Here is an 18024-nt window from a genome sequence, read left to right as displayed (position 1 = left end):
GGAGATACTGAGACCATGGCTCCTTCCTGTCTCTCATTTTGCTTCTTAGAAACCACAAGATGAATAGTTCTCTTTCTCCAGTCATTCCTACTGTAGCTCCAAAGCAAAAGGAACAAGTCAGCATAGAGTGGCACCTCTGACTTTGAGAAACTACTCAATAAATGGTATGAGTAAATGAACACAAAGGATTCCAAAATGTGGCGCATTTATACAACGATGTGTTATCCTGTGTCATCTTAAAGAGAAGTGAAATTGGAAAATTCCCAGGTAAATGGATAGATCTGAAAAATATCATTTAGAGTGAGGTAATCTAGATTCAGATAGATAAATGCCTATTTCACATTTATATGTGGATGCTAGCTTTGAATCTTTGGATGTGTGTATTTAAATCAGCATGATCATAGAAATCAGGAAATGAGAAAAAAGTCATTGGGGGTGTTTTCAAGAGAGAGGAGATAGAATGCATGTGGCATGAAGGGGAAATGGGGAACAATGGAGCAAGAAGGATTAAGTGTGTTTGAGGAAAAAGGAGGGCCAAGTAGGGAGTATGGGGAGGGATAAACAACACTAAACACTTGAAAAATCCACACAGAAAACTACTACTGTTCACACACACACACACACACACACACACACACACACACACACACGCACACGCACACGCACACGCACACGCACACGCACATGCGCACACGTTTTAATGGAGTTAACATATCGTGAGGGAACAATGCTTCCCCAGGTATCATAGGGTATCAAATAAAAGGTCTAGTGATAGGAGTGAGTTATGTCTCTTATAGCTTTTGGTCAGGGGGATCATACTGACCCCAACCAAACATGACAAGCTGTTGCCCTTAGTTTTGGTTACCCTCTAGAACTTAAGGTTAAGACCCTATTGTTGAAGATACCATATGATTGATTCATAGAACATGGAGAAAGAGTTCATACTGGGTTGGAAGCTAAATACCACACTGATTAGCTCTCACATTGTGGGAAGGGGTTATCTATTTTACTGAGGGAGAAATATCATCATTGGTCTTACCCAGTTTTGAACTCTATGAGCTACAAAAATGATCAAATTAAAAAGATACGACCACTAGTGCAATAGTGGTACCCACCAATGTAAAGAGAGTAATCAACCACTTTCTAAAATTATATTTAAGGACAAGTCCAAAGATGGAACTCATGTCTAGCACCATTAAATTGGTTAAGAATCTGTGTCTATTTGAGTCAAGGGGAGAACCTACTAACATTATTTTGCTAAATGAACATAGTATTGAACCAACTCCTCATGATTTATTTTTATAACCATAGATTATGGAATCTCTCAACTCATTAGATAAGCTTCCTTTTCCTCATAGATAGCTATTAGCTCAGAGACCCACTACTGGTCAACATGTAAATAAGAGACTGTGGAGTCCTCAGTCCAAGCTGGGGCATCTCTATCATACCCTTTCCTACCAAGCTTGGGGAATCATTGAGGAAGAAGGGGCAGAAAGATTTTAAGAGTCAGACCTAGTACAAAACTTTTTGCTAACCTCAACAGCATAGTTTGTACGTATGAACTTACAGGTGTTGTGACAGCATGCAGAAGACCTGCACAAGCTCCAGTCAGGCAAATTCCCACAGGAAGGAGAGGTAGGCATAAGGTCCCACCGCTAATTAAGACTCCTGGCTGCTGGAAGGAGAGGAAAATCCTTCCTAAGGATCCAATCCAGGAGGCTGCCAATGATGACTGGCAGCACTAAGTGGACTCAGTGAGTTCAAAAATATAATACATAAAATTGGAATCCAATAGTTTAGGACGGATAGAGGAGGAACTGGAGGGGAGTGAATGTGAGATGCATTTAATTAAAACACATTATACGCATATATGAAAGTCTCTAACAGCAGAAAAGAAAAAAAAGCGAAAATGAAATCAAACCACCAGTTGGCTAACATTAATGTAAAAGTCAGAACAATAGAAACTTTAAACAATATAAGATCTAAGAAAGAATTTCTTAAATGTGTACAAAGTAGAAAACAGAGTGGGTAAGAAGTTTGACATGGAGGCCGGGCAGTGGTGGCGCACGCCGTTAATCCCAGACTTGGGAGACAGCGGCAGGTGGATCTTTGTGGGTTCGAGGCCAGCCTGGTCTCCAAAGTGAGTTCCAGGAAAGGCACAAAGCTACACAGAGAAACCCTATCTCAAAAAAAAAAAAGAAGAAGTTTGAGATGGTAGGTGTTGCTTATCAAAGAATGACATACACATTGTGCCTACAAAAGGTACACAGAACCTTTAAGAAGATATTTGTATTGCAGAGAGCTTATGTCTAAATTATCTAGTATAGACAGTGCTACAAATCAATTAAAAAGGGTGGAAAGGGGAAAAATACACAACAGAATAACAAAGTATGAGGAACCCAAAGGTTCTTCAAACATACCAAACCTGTCAGTGAGAAAAATGCATTTTCATTGTGGAAAAAATGCAATTTTGACTAAATTTAAATAATACATCATACACCCAAGTTGATAAAATTAACAAGTAAGATGAGGTAGAGAAGTTTTTAAGGTTCAGAAAGATAAATTCAATTGGATGGTGATGATCTATAACTTGGGACATGATTGGGACGAACAATATACGTGTCTACGATATTCCAGAAATCTTATATCCTAAAGCAGTCAGTATAAACTTTAAAAAATATGAACACCTGGAAATCTATATAAACAAGACATTGGTCCAACTCCCATAGTTCCTGACTCCACAGGTTTGATGAGAAGTATTGAGAAATTACATATTTATAAAGCTCCTGAATGCTGCTTTACAATCCCTACACTGAGACCATAAGCCTCAACTCTTCCACACGTCCACCAGATGACATGTATGCCAATATTTATTTTAAAATCTTAATAATAACCGGGCGGTTGTGGCACATGCCTTTAATCCCAGCACTCGGAAGGCAGAGGCAGGTGGATCTCTGTGAGTTCGAGGCCAGCCTGGTCTCCAAAGCGAGTTCCAGGAAAGGTGCAAAGCTACACAGAGAAACCCTGTCTTGAAAAAACCAAAAAAGAAAAAAAATCTTAATAATAACCCAAAGTAAAATAAAACAAAATCTACAATCTAGAATCAATTCAAAGTCTAACTATAATAGAATAGACAAAATAATTCACAAAATTACAGACCAATACGATCATCAAAAGTAATGCTGATTGAATTTCTTTTCAAATCATAGAAGAAGACATCAAAATCTCACATGCTTTCCTCCTTTCAAAACTAGGCAGTGTTGAATACAGTAGCTAGGCAGAGCCCTTAGTGGCAAAACCACAGTCAACCAGAAGGAATACAACTCAGTGCTGAGAGCACTTCTAGGAATGGAGGAGGAATAAGAATTCCATCATGCTAATTACATTAACTTAAACCTTGACATTATTTCCCAAATTTACCTGACACATGGAAGCCTTCTTTTTTCCTGTAGCACATACATTAACCCATGAAGCCCTGACCATTTTACATCCACTTCAGATCAAAGGCTTACTGACAAGCTCATGAACCAAAATGTCCACATGGATTAAGCAGGTAAAATGGATAAAAGTGTGGGAATCCCAGGTGAGGGACTCAGGGAGTGGTGGAGACCATGGAGAACCCAAAGCACTACTCCTCTCTAGGGGCCCATTCCAAGCACCATCTAACCAGTCCTGTAAATGTAAGTCCATCCTTGCCCAGCCCTCTAAGCATTTAAAAGACGATGAGCTGGATGAATTAGTGATGCACAGAACATGAATGTATCTTCAAGCCACTAAACAGAGTGAGACAAGTTCATCTTATTGGTCACCATACTCTACGATTTTTCTGACAGTCTGTGAGTCAGAAGTACAGTGATGGAAACTAGTGAGCTGTTGCCAAAGTTAGGCTGGGTGTAAAGGGGTAACAGGAGAGAGGCTCTGTGTGACACGAAGATAGTTGAGCATCTTCATTGTGGCGTTCTTTACTTACCTACTGTATTAAAAGCTCATTGCAACTACCCAGCAAATGCCAGATCTAGAGAAACAGGAATCAGGCTTGTGCTGGAGTGAATAATTTATGAGAATCCCAAATCAGACAAGGTTCATTTGTGATTATGTATGATAGCACTAAGAAAAACCAAGGGTCATTAAAACTCTTCACAAAATGTTCTTGTTTCTTTGTTTTTGTGAGTCTTACATATATTTCACAATGAGAAGTTTTATTTTTAAATGTCCATGATATAAACACATATATTTAAATGTAAATAATGGATTCAATCATTTTATAATAGTCTATACTCATGCCACAGTGGACCAAATGTTGTCTATAATCAGATTATTTAATTTGTTTCTATTTCCTAAATTATTCAAAATACTTTTCCCTGGTTCTCTTCCACAAGAGGACCAATGTCATCCACCTTCCTATTTCTTAGAATTTTAGATTAAGTATATAGAATTCTCAGTTTGCTATTCAAGGCCCATTAAATAAAATAATGGCCTAAACTTACATTTTTCAATACTTACCCTCTCTGTATCCTACCCTAGTTCCTAAATTCCAAGCTATAAATTTATGCAACTTAAAAATTGCCTCCTCTGTTTATTTCTCAGTATTTTTATTTGAATTGTCCCTAGTAACATTCATCTTTCTTTTCCAAGTTATTCTACTTAGAACAAACCTTGCCTTTCCACAATATAAGAGGCACATATACTTTGCAAAGTATTGTGGTTGTTTTTGAACATACGTATTTTTCATTTCAGAATTACTATCTGTTCTTTGGATTGATAGATCATAAATGACTTTTGTCTCTATATCATAGAAAACATAAGATGGAATTATCCTGTAACAGATATGCAAACATTTGTTGAGACTGAATCAGGAGATCAAAATGTAAGCGTTTCAGTAAAGATCTAGGAAGTATTTCTTGTGGTTATGCAACTGCAGTTGGGTCATGGTACAAGGGTATGGATAGAGCACAGTGGTCTGTGAGAAATCCGCACCACAATCTAAACTATGGCTTTGGAGACCATGAATTCAAGAAGTGGAGCTTGAAAATCTCTAGAATGCATTGGCTATTAATGCTACCCCAACATGACTCAGTGAGGGATATGTTTGTGCCTTGGAAAGTGGGAACATTTAACATCTGAGAATGGTTATATCCAAAGGAAACTTCATTTCCCCAAATACAAAAGGACAGTTCAAATATCCAGGAATGAGTTCAACCTGGACTATAGGAGGAAGGATTTCTTGAGGTTAGATAAAAGCCAGTATTCCTCAGGAACTTGTAAAGCTAGTTCCTCTCTACCAAAAGAACTCACTTTCCCTTATCACTGGAAGAAGGGACAAACGGCTACCTGTGCTGGTGTCTATAGCCAACCAGAATATCACAAGTACCTGTTATACATTTCAAAGTCCACACTATCATCCTAGCCCTTCTCACTTCCTCCCCTACCCTAAAACTCCTTCCAGCTCACAGGGTTTTCCACCCCCTCCCCGACAGCTACTCAGTCTCCTTATAACCCTGCTATTTTCAATATTCTCTCTCTCTCTCTCTCTCTCTCTGTCTTTCTCCCCCTGCCCCTTTCTAACTGACCCCTATGGTGATAATTTATTTGTGCTGAAATGTGATTTTATTTGTATGTTAATAAAGTTGCCTGGGGATCAGAGCTAATAGCAAGCCATTTAGCAGAAGTCGGGCAGTGGTAGCACACACCCTTAGTCCCAATCACATGATAGACAGATCTCTGTGTGTTCAAGGACATAGCCAGCATGGAGACACACACCTTTAATCTCAATACCAACCATAGAGACCCGGAGGTCTGTATAGACAGGCAATGACGAGGAGGTCATGTGGTTGTGTTTACAACGAATGAGAAGGCAGAGCAGAAAGTCAATAAAAATACAGACGCACACAGGAAGTAGGTCTCTTTCTCGGGGGGGAAGGATGACAGCAACAGCGAGGGGGTAAGAAGGCAGTCTTAGCTCTTGGCTACTGCTCAATCTCTGGGCTTTTTAACTCTGCATTTGGCTCTGTGTTTCTTATGTAATAAGACCATTCAGAATTACATCTACAGACCCCCTCTCTGCTCCTGCTTCTCTCATAGCCAGGTTCACTTTCCTTTCTCTCTCTGCTCTGGACTCTTCTAGATTTCTCTGGATGTTCTCTCTCTCATATCTATGACAAAAACCTTCCCCTTAACAATACCATGGAGCAGCCATATTATCACATCACTTTATACAGCTAGTTCCATACTAAGCTGGATTCTGTAACCCTACCTGGCCTGGAACTAACTATATAAACCAGTTATCCTTGAATTTACAGTGATCTTTCTATCTTCTCCTCCCTGTGGAGATGCAATATTCTGACAATGTCTCTTACATCCTATGAGACTAAAATTTGAGCCAAATCTCACAGCCAAAGTTAATAATACACCTTAGAGTCATTTAAGCTTAAGACTGCCATCCTACTGTTTACTTAGCCTGTTTGTTTAACCTGCTTTTAAGAGAACACTCAATTAACCTTATTGTCATGGATTTCCATGTGATCAACTTTTATAACCTAAGCTAATGTGTAGCTACAATCTTAAATTAGGGATCTCCCAGGCCCCTAGCCCAAAAAATGCATGTGTATCATTTGCTGAAAGTTTCGAATACAGAGGCTGAAAGCAACTTCCTAAAATCTACTAGAAAAGTTGAAAGTAACAATTTTTTGATATTGGTTGATAAACATTGATGTTTGTTAGCCAGGTCAGCTGTGATCAGTTGGAGTCAATGACTTAAGCCCTTATAAAAATTATTGAGTATTTTGGTAAAATATCCTGTTCCTTCTCCAGACAGACACATGGGGATGGACAAAGATACAGATGCAGCATAGATTCAGACTTGTTCCATAGACAGAGGACAGAAGACACAGGAATCAGGAAGTAGAGAATTCAAATCTGGACTCACTCTTGGTTAAAGGACTCCAAGGGGAAGTGATTTGATTTCTTTCCTTAATGCAACACCAAGGCATTATTGGTGACTCAGGTAATCATTCATGCATATAATCCATGCACTTCCCACATCCTAGATTACAGGAATATGCCACCATATATGCTCACTTCTCATTAAATACTCTTCCCATGTTCTTTCTCTGAAAACAATATCACTTTGATGTCTGCATGACGTTTACGGTCCTTATGTGCTTTATATTTCTTGATGCTTTGCATTTCACTGATGGCTTCAAACAAATCTCCACATCACACAGAAAGGACAGGCTACACATTTAAAAAGTACTAAATTTATAAAGTACTAAACTGAATGAAAGAAAGGGTAGTCATCTAATGTGCAGTCACCGTTGGCTTTTCCCCTGTAATAATCATAATTTCAAGTCTACAATCAGACAATGAATTTCTCATTATGCATTTTTGTCAAAGTCAGTAATTGTGCAATTGAAAGCCTGATTTTGGTAAATACATTTTTCACTATTATCAGCAAGTTTTCTATTCTCATTAAAGAAAGGGACAGAAAATCCTTACATCTCTATAGAGTCTTCTGAAAATCTGGGTGTCTGAAGAGGTCAAAAACCAATAGTACCATTGTGTGGACTGGTGAGAGTCTCACTCCTTTCAGAAGCATTATTTTGGACTGCTTGGTGTCCTCCATAGAAGAGGATGAAAGAGGCACACTCTAATCATCCTCCAGCTGGACAAGGCTTGCAGTAAAATGGCTGTCTGTCCAAAGTCAGAGAACAGCACACTGCAGCTAGGACTGAAGTTGAACCATTAACGGTCATCGGTTCTTCATGTTCATAGAAGGATCAGAATAAAAACAAGGGGTGGACAGGCCTGGTATTAAATAAATAAAGTTGATTAGTAGAAGTGTAGCGCTGGAGCAAAGGGGTTCCCTTGACAGCTTTGTTTCTGGGACTGAAAGCAGCGGGACTGTAGGGTGTTCATACCAAGTCTGCTCAAGACACATTATCCCTGCTGGAAGCAAACTCGGGTGCCTCAATTCCAAGGGCCTCTTTCAGAGTGAGTGGTAAGTGATGCTATGCGTAGGAAAGTAGAATTCCTTTAGCAATCCAACCAAGCATGTCCTGGAGTACCTCTCTTCAAGTACTAATTTGCTTAATTGGAAAGCAAAATCTTGGTTGCACTGCCACTGAAGACACATATATTGCCCAGATTTGGAATCGCCTTCCTCAGATAGGCATGTTTAGGAGTTTTAAATATATTCTCATTAGCAGAAGCCCAGGAAATCCTCTCTTAAAGTAGAGATGCCCCCATAAATCAGGAAGAAATCCGAAAGGGCTCACAGCACAGCTCTCATACTCCTGTGTATATTCAACCCAGGAATCTTTTTCTCACCAACAAGAAAGTTCAAGTCTAGTCACAACAGAATAAGCACACATTCAACTGTGACCTAGCATGCTGAAAATCTGTTGCATCATGTAAAAAAATAAAAATGTGCCTTTGCTTAAATGAACAAAGACAACAATGATCCTATTTATATATCATCTGAATTCTATCTGTGTTACACTAAAGGACAAAAAATACTACTTTTTAAAAAACTTTTTATTGATTCTTTGTGGGTTTCACATCATGTATCCCAATCTGACTCATCTCCCCATTCCCTCGCTTTCACCCTCTGCCCTTGCAGCCTCCTCCAAAACCAAAATTTAAAAGTAAAACCAAAAAATGAAACAAAACAAAAAATAATCAAACAAATAAAACAAAAAAACAGGTCTACAAGGTAGCCCACCCCAACACCCACCTCATCTGTGAACTACTGGAGCACATGAAGGGGCCAGACCTAATGATCCAAAGCTACAAGATCTCTATTACTCTGAGCAGCAATAGGATGTCTAAGAGAAGTCCCAGTGAGGGTCTAGTACTGATAGTGTAGCAGAAGCCAGAGGCCTCAATCAGACCAATGACTCATTGCAGTGAACACTCACAAGTGAAGATATATGGACTAAAGGGTATACTGTGTGACTCACTGGGCCACACTACAGCTTCCACGCCAAGATTTTTTTTTAATACTACATTTAATGGCAAGTATAGAAAATAAAGTCCTTTTTTTGTTTGTTTTTGTTTTCAACTAGCTTAGAATCCGAACTTTCTAAAAGGATCACAAAATGAAAATCTTTCCAGGATATCTTCAAAAGGAGGGAGGCAGATGTTCAGGTAATACCAAAGCCAGGAGATTGTTTATTTTAATAAAGCTATTCTACGTACAGCCGCAAATTAGGAGTGGCACTGAGACCAGGGAATGTCTAATCCGTCACCACCTGTTTGCCCTGAAAAATCAATTAAAGTCACATTTTCATAGCGGCCACATTCTATCCAATAAAATGCAGACAGCTCTATCATCCCATTCCCTGAGTTACTCCAAGGGAACATGCTGGAAACCTACATCCCTGGTCTCACCTCCCTGTTCACATCTGTATGAACTCACCACAGTAAGAGCAGCCCTGGGAGGTGGGGGTGGGGCTGCCGTGGGACTGGGAGGGAGAGCCCAAGGTGAGAGGGGATCAAAAGGAGAGGAGGAATGCCAGCTCCCATCAGCTTCCCATCAGGAAACCTTCCTCTTCCAAGAGGAAGCCTTCCTCTTCCAAGGGAACTACATTGTTTCTTCAAAGGTTCTTTTTGCTGCTGCTTCTCTTTTCTCCCCCCCCCCCCCCCCCCCCCCCCCCCCCCCCCCCCCCCCCCCCCCCCCCCCCCCCCCCCCCCCCCCCCCCCCCCCCCCCCCCCCCCCCGCGCCTTCAAAACAGAATTCTGTGCTGCATTTTCTAAGCAATAGAAGAGATCCAACTTTGGAAGTTGAAAGCAAGGGCAGAAAAGCCATCACAAGTGTTTTAGTAATTAAACGAATATGCATAATGAACCATATGCCCAAAGGGCCTGTTCTTCATGTGGGCCAGATTTTTGTTTGAATTTTTAATTTTTATATACAGATGAAACATTCAGTGCAATCTATCAACAGTGTGAGATAACACACAGAAAGGAAATGTGTGAGAAGAAGTCCACCACGTAGAAGCAGGGGCCGGAGATCCTAGAGAAGCTCTCCTCTGAAGTTTTTGATTCAAATGTGTTTTCTCTCCCTCCAGCAATTGTTCCTGTCATCTGCGCAGAGTCTTCAAGACACACATATAATGCACACACTGACAGCTTTATCCAGGATGAGTAAAATACTGCGTTGTCGACTAAGAAGTGTGAAAAATCCCAAGGGACAAACAAGGATTTCTTTTAAAAAAAAAAAAAAAATTCCTTCCACACCCATCACTCAGCACCATGGTGAATCACAGGGAATCCTCCCAGGTCTCATCCACCACGCTACATAAACATTATAGTGTGGGCTCCAGGCCATCCACACAATCTGTATTCATAGTTGGGGCTGATCTAAGAGAATCTGTACCTCTCAGTGATGCAATGGTGCCTGGTGAGGAGAGAACACTCGGAAGAGCATGTAGACCTGCCCTCCCCACTCCTGCAGCCACACAGATTACAAATGTCACAGCCTCATTGTGTTCTTCCAAACACACAGACACCCCGTATTCCCTAAACTGCCATGTGAAAGAGTTAGTAAAGCCTTCATTTGGGCTTTCTGGTGTCACTTGGGAATGATCACATTGTTTCATGGGCTCCCAGGAGTACAAGGCTTAGTACATACACTCCAAAGCTGGGAGGGGCCTTTGTAGAAGTGTGCTTGCACACTACATGAAGTGTACAATGAAAGTCTGGACAAAGCTATTCAGGTCCTATTTGTGGATGGGTCTTTTAAACAGTTTAGAACATGTGTGACTGTGTGTGTCCTTGTGTGTGTATGCATGCCTGTGCATGTGAGTGTGTGTTTCAGAGTATAAGCAGTATGATAATACATGTTTACTTATGTGTGCATTTGCGTGTGTGTGTGTGTGCACGTGCGCGCGTGCGTGTGCACATACATGCATATATATACATGCACACGCTCACATGAGTGTTTTGGTAAAGGAGGAAGCCCAGAGATATTAATGCTCACACTTCCCCACTTGCTTAAATGATCTACTGGTCTAACCCCAATACAAAATGTCATGTAGCATTCCAGTACTGAGAAGAAATGAAGTAAATATATTGGGCCAAAAATCCATGCAAAGTTTTGGATTGGTGTGAAGGCTCCGTGTGCCACAGTGAAGCTGTCCTTCTCACAAGGTGAACTCCAGGGTATTTAAAGAGCAGGTAGGAACCATGCTGAAAGCACCATCTCTGGTTACTTTCATCCTTCCTTAGGGATGTGGGCCTTGCAGTCAGAGGGGATCTAGTGATCTAGGTGGGAAGACAGATAACACTTCAACTGCAGTAGAAGACCAAAAACTGCCAAGGAGCATCACCTCTCCTGGCTGCTTAAATCCTTTAAGGATGTGTGTGAGCAATTAGAGAGGGAGTGTAATCTTTGCAGACTGCATTAACACTCCCCGACCTCCCAGACAATAGATCAGACCTCAGACACATAATGCTTCCCTAAGGCTTTTTAGCCAGTGTATTTGATCTCTTAGTCACTCAGGCCGCTGATACTCTAGGTATCATCCACCTCCAAAGCATTATTCTTGGGCAACCGTGTCCACTGCGGAGGCTGGACTTCAATCAAGCAGAAAGCTGGATTGTCACTACAATCCTAAGCACCCCCATTTTTCCTGAGCCGGTTCTGTAAAAGTAAATGAGTTAGTTACATGGATATGCATAGGTCATTTGATGGTCACAAGACGGGGATGGGGTAATCCTCCACCCCCCACCCCCGCGAAACACGCCATGCTTTTGCTCTTAAAATTAGCTTCATAATAGATCCCTTGAAGAAAACCTCATGTGAGTGATAAACAACGCAGTTATATGCAAAAGCAGCAAAGTGTGTGTGTGTGTGTGTGTGTGTGTGTGTGTGTGTGTGTGTGTGTGTGTGTGTGTGTGTATGGCGGGGTGGGGGGGAATCAAATACAGCCCCTACACTTTCAGCTTTTAAATCTCCTCCTATCCCGCGGGCTTCACGCCAGGACAACTGGTCAAGCAGTAACCTATTTCCAGATGAACACGTCCTCTCTGGCTGCTAATCTCACAGTGGAAGCTTGGCTTTCACCACTTATTATAAACATTTTCGAGAATTGCTTACCACGACATATTTTTAATGGATTAGATCCTGGTCAGCTGCTAACAGAGCAGAGAACTGAATATTCTTCATATGGAGGCTGCAAAATAGGTTTTCAGGGGGTCGGACTTGCCTTCCCCTAGTCTCCCTCATGAGTAATTGAAAGAGCAATTGAAACAGAATATAAGAAATCTGGTTTCTTCTCCTCTCTCTCTCTCTCTCTCTCTCTCTCTCTCTCTCTCTCTCTCTCTCTCTCTCTCTTCTCTCTCTCTCTCCTCCCCCACCCCCTTTCTATTACAAGACAGTCTGGATCCAAGGGACCAGTAGACAAGACCTTATTGGGTTTTGAACTTTATCATAAGACTTAGCAGACAGTTCCAAAGAAAGACAATGGCAGAAATTCAGATAATTTCCCCAGGACCATCCCAGTGGCTCGTGATGACACTCACTTTTAAAGCCTAAAGCATTTAAACCAAAATAATTACATTTCCTTAGAATCATGTCAATTCCCTCAGAAAATGTGCACTGCAAGGTTTTCAGATTTTTTTTTAATTGAGGCTACAAGAAAATAGGAGAGCCGAAATTAGCTTTATGCTTAAGCAAATCATTCTAGAGTCAGTGTCTTCAAGCTGAAACCTAAAAAAAAAAAAATGCAAATGAATATATGCCTTTGCAAAAATTGCAATTTAAGAACTTTTGAACCTTAACCTGCATCAGAGAAAGAAATCTCCACTCTTTAAGTCATTGACTTTGCCTTTATAGTTCCTAATACCCAAAAACAAACAAGGAGAGAAATGGAAATGTTCTTATATCTGCTATGCATTCTCTAATTGAGGACAATTGTTTGTGTTGTGATTTTAGCACTGAGAACATTGAAACTAACCTTAAGTAGTCAAGTAAGAAAAGGCCCCTTACAGCAATTGGGTTTAATATTATAGCTTAAATATGTGTCTTTGTAAAGAGAGAGAGAGAGAGAGAGAGAGAGAGAGAGAGAGAGAGAGGGAGAGGGAGAGGGAGAGGGAGAGGGAGAGGGAGAAGGAGAGGAAGAGAGAGAGAGCAGATTTTTCTAAATCACCAATAATGTATAACTTTACGTAAAAGTTATGTAAAAATAAACTGCAATTCCAGTGTGCAAGATATCTAATTGACACAGAAAATCTGTACTAACCTGACAATAATCTAGATTTTTATCCCTTCTGCATGGAGATAAACAGGCTACATAATATGAGAGAAAATGATTACAAAAACGGAGCAGAAAATTACACAACATGGAAATTAAATTTTTTAAATGGATGTAATAATTTCTGTTTACAGATTATTGTATCAAATTAAAAATAAATTGCTGGAATTAAAATCCCCACGTAGTCAACAGAAAAAAAACTACCTTGGGATTTTTCTCATTTGTGGGTTTCTGTCGCCACCTGCCGGACTCTTAAGTAACGCAGACAAGCATCAAGCTACTTGCTCGTTCTTTTTTAATTCCTTTCCCCTTTTTCTTCTTCTTTTTTTTTTTTTCTGTTTCCTCCAACTTGTCTTTGGGTGTGTGCGGGGGGAGGTGGGGGTTAAATGGCCATAAATAAATAGTGTTCTTCGGTAGCAGTTACGTTTTTTGAAAATTTAAACACCACCATAAAATGCAAATTAAACATTCTAGAAGAGATTCATCTGAGGGCTCCAGTAGCCACTTTTAAGCAACAAAACATATGTTTTATCTTCCGATTTTGCAAAGTAGAATGGGGCGGGGGTGGCAGAAGTTTCCTTACAAAAAAAAAAAAGACTGAATTTATTTCCTGGGAAAACAGCTCATGTTTGGGAATCATTTACAAAATATTTCTAAGCACTGTACCTAGAAGGGCAATATTGCTATTAGCAAACACATACTTAGTATTCGCCTGCTTTGAAAATAGAAAAGATATTTTAAAATATTTTGCGAAAATCCACGCTTGTAGACCAATGACTGAGGAACAGGTTTTTATGGCAGAAGTCAAAACACAGCGCTTTGGAAACACATGGATCCCAGGCTATTATAGTCATTGTCATCATCCCCATCACCTCCATCTCTGTGCTCACAGAATCCTGATGGTGGAGATCCATTTGCCGTAACAGAAGGGTCAGCCAAATGCACAGGAGTCATGATTCAGATTTATGTCCCTGGGAGCATTATCTTTCCAAGCAGCAGCTCCACTGACTTACAAACTAGTTTCCAATAGGAGGACTTGAGGGGAAAATGTACTGTTTAAAAAACAGCAGAATCCGCGGCTGCTGTGTAGATGCAATTCATATCCAGGAACTAAAACCATAATAGCAAAGTGAATGCCAGTAAAAGTCACACCTTGTAAAAATGGTGTAGAGCTGAGGTTTGGGGGCTTGGGGGTTTGCCAGTTATGCTCTGGGAACTCTAAGGAAGGCCTTGTTTCTACCCTTCTGATGGAACACAAACATTCCTCCAATTTTAACATTCTGTGGCTCCATCTTTTCCAGATGCAAACAGCAGCCCTGGCTGTCTCATTCAGTATTGCTTTTGCCAAGAAGTGCATACTGTGTCTTTTTTTTCTTTTACCATATTTTCTTTAACAAAAGGGAAGCCTCCATGACAATCGAGAGAAACTTTAGAGAAATTGGGCAGAAATAGAAAACTTATTCCAAAAGGCCCCAGGGTGGGGGTGGGGGTGGGGTGGGGACATGGATTGTGGTGGTTTGAAAATCTCAGGGAAACTGAAATAGTTCACAAGCCCTGCTCAAGAACATGGCTAAGAGGGCTGTGCACTGTGCATTGAATTTGATTATGGCTGTTCTCATATCTTTATGTGGTTTTTGGCATAAGTAAGATAGGGACTATTAGGCCAGTGAACAACACACACAAATAGAAGCAAATAATACACATACACATTGACACACACACACACACACACACACACACAGAGAGAGAGAGAGAGAGAGAGAGAGAGAGAGAGAGAGAGAGAGAGAGAGAGAGAGGAGGGGAGGGAGAATGATCTGTTATTTTAAAGAGCTAATGACCTCAAGATCCAGGGAGAGGTAACCAAACATGCCTTTCAAAAGCATAAATCAAGTGGCAGAGGTGCTATCCGGCAGTAAACCCTAACCAGACCGTCACAAAGCAGGTTGCTCTCCATAAACATCAGATCAGGCAGCTCGAATGATTACTGGGCTCTCTTGTAACTGTCACCTGTGGTGGGTCTAATTACAGGCTACCCAGGCAAGCACGCCCACATCACACAGCAATAAAAGGCCTTCCGTTTTGCCGAGCCCAGCCAGACAATAAGAGCACACGCCACCTGATGCGGAGCCCCAAAAGATCAGCCAGAGAGACTAATAAAAATGACAGCTTAGAAACAAATAACAAAGCTCAGGCTGCAACAAAAAGGCAATATCAAATTAGCCAGAAATAGAAGCACTGAGCATAGTTCTTCAACAGGTCAGAACCTATGGTGGGGATGGTGGTGGCTGTCTTCACACATGCCCTTCCCTCTCTCTATTTCTAGACACTCTTTTCCATTTTTGCATCACTCCAAATGTTTGCACATCCAGGTGTCATGTTAAAGAAACAGATGGAGAGGAGGAAAAGCACTCTGCTCTTAAAAAAATAATAAAATAAAATAAAATAAATGCTCCAAGATTCAACGACTGTGGGTTCCAGCTAGAGATCTTCCCCAGCCCTCCTGTTGCTGGCTGCCTTTTGGCCGTCTTGCTGCTAATTAGCACTACCCTGGACCGTCAGGGTCAGGGAATCGCGTATCAGACAAGATGACAAGAGAGATGTCAGATAGATTTGGATTTTCTGCACCCAAGAAGTCACGGGTTCGCGCAGCAGAGGAGGAACCGGAACAAAAGGAAACAGATGGTCTCCAGTGATCCTAGCATTCTTCCAGGAAGCAAGGTTTAGATGCCTACTGTGCACCCAGCATTATCATCAGAAGAATTTAAGACTAGACCTTTGCCATTGGAAGCATGGGATGCCATACCAGAATAATACATATCGTCACTCTGCATAATTCCTTAATGCAGCAAACAAATGCTGTGTGTGTCCTGCTTTTGATGCGAAGCAAGGCAAGTGTGAAGACAACTATCAAAGCCTTGAGGGTGGTGGTCCATGCTTTGTGATTTGGTGGTTACAAGCACATTTATGAGTTCCTGGAAGTAGTTGGCTCTTGTGGATTCACTACAGCACATAACAGAGATCATGGCATTTTTTTTTTAACCTCACAAAATACACTTCACAATGAAATATTGTTAATAAGGCTTTTACTAGAGCAACATCAATACCCATTAGTATTTACGATGACTCCTACCATTACTTGTAGCTTATTTCATTAAAAAAAAATAAGTTCCATGCTTATTATCAAAGTTGAGTTTCAAAGAGATTTCTTTTCATCAAATATTTTCATATGCAAAACATTATCTTTTGTCTTCAAATACAAGGAGGAAAGAAGGGTAAAAGAATACAAGGAGAGAGGCAAAGTGTGATGTTTAGGGTTGTCAACCTGAATCTAGAATCTCCTGGGTGATGGGTCTCAGGGCATGCCTTGGGAGGATTGTTTTAATTGCATTAATTGAGGTGGGAAGAACCACCCACTGTGGGTAGCACCATTCTCTTGGTGGGATGCTGGTCTATATAAAAATGAGAAAGTGAACTGAGCACAGGAATTCATTGCTGACTGTTTCATCATTGTGGCTATGATGTGACTGATTGCTTTAAGCTCCTGATGCCTTGACTCCAATACCAGCTTGATCTGTACCCTTGAACTATGAGTTAGTATGAACCCTTTCTTCCATCTGCTGCTTCTATCAAAGTATTCTATCACATCAATAGGAATAGAAAATAAAAAAACAAAGGGAGGAAGAGATGTGAGAAGCAGGGAGGTAGAGAGAAAAGAGTAAACGGGGTAAGGAGTATGAGACACGGGAAGAAAAAGAAAAAATAGGGGAGGAAATTTCATGGACCAATGGCTACATAGTATGAGAAGTTCATTTCTGCCTTTCCATATGTAACTATAGTAAACACGCTGGACCATCAGCAGTAATGGGAAGGAAGTGTAATAGGAAGAGGGATGGCAGTAAAGAAAGCAGCCAACCATTAGCTACACAAAAGAGCCACATGGCTCTTAGAATCCTATCTTTATCTAAGATCTAAGGTTCTGACACAAGAACCACATTCAAATTCACAGTAGGGTACTCCTGGGGGTTAGACTGAAGTAAATTGATCCCAGTGGAATCTGAAAGATGCAAGGCTTCTAAGAGAAAGCTCAGGGAATGGTGTGTGTGTGTGTGTGTGTGTGTGTGTGTGTGTGTGTGTGTGTGTATGTTGCCCACACATATCGTGTCCTTGTACATGCATCTGATGTTGTTTTCAAGTTCAAAGAGAAATGGGTGCTCAAAGTTCAGCCCAAGGGAAGGATGGGAACAGGTAACAGTAATGGCGGAGTTCTGACGTAGAGGCTAGTACACAAACCACAGAGCCAGAGTTTATCATTCTTTTGCTATCGAGCATGGCTGTGTGAACTGATAGTGTGTATTGCACTAGGATTAGGATGATAAAGACCTGGTGCTCATGAGTCAAAATCAGGATCCTTTAAAATACCAAGTGACTCGGTCTGCATGTCCTAGGATTCTATCTGCCAGCACAATTCAATTATAAGTCTGAAAACATAAACATGAAAATATGCTAAAATAGTTAATAGTGTCCTTTTATATCTTCCTTGGATAATTTTTTAAATGCAATTACTATAATTTTATTAAACGGCATAATTAGTTAATGCCTGAGAAGTTGTCAATATAAGGTACAATTATGTTGTAAAAATTATAATCACGATGTGCGATGATGAATTGTTCTTCTTTTAAAAAGTGTCAGAGGAAAAAAATCTTTAAAATGTTTTTGGAAGCATGTTAGGTAGTCTTCCACATTAAAGATGTGAGGGATCATTGTATCAGTA

The 18024-nt window shown here is 40.6% G+C and overlaps 1 protein-coding gene across 4 annotated transcripts in view; it reads right to left on the bottom strand.

Moving 5' to 3' along the window:
- Mctp2 (multiple C2 and transmembrane domain containing 2) overlaps nucleotides 1–18024 on the bottom strand; it is a 247018-nt gene that overhangs the window by 59506 nt on the left and 169488 nt on the right. The window contains exon 18 of one of the 4 annotated variants that reach the window (XM_052763049.1): nucleotides 12603–12709. The exons of the other annotated variants lie outside the window; for them this stretch is intronic. Coding sequence (XP_052619009.1) covers nucleotides 12698–12709 — 12 coding nt within the window. The 3' untranslated portion in view covers nucleotides 12603–12697. Of the gene's footprint in view, nucleotides 1–12602; nucleotides 12710–18024 lie in introns of those variants that run through there. 4 annotated transcript variants of the gene reach the window in all.

The sequence above is a fragment of the Peromyscus californicus genome, unplaced genomic scaffold (genome assembly GCF_007827085.1).
Source record: "Peromyscus californicus insignis strain IS unplaced genomic scaffold, ASM782708v3 Scaffold_4__1_contigs__length_199733344, whole genome shotgun sequence".
NCBI lineage: Eukaryota > Metazoa > Chordata > Mammalia > Rodentia > Cricetidae > Peromyscus > Peromyscus californicus.
This window is presented reverse-complemented; position numbering and strand designations above follow the sequence as displayed.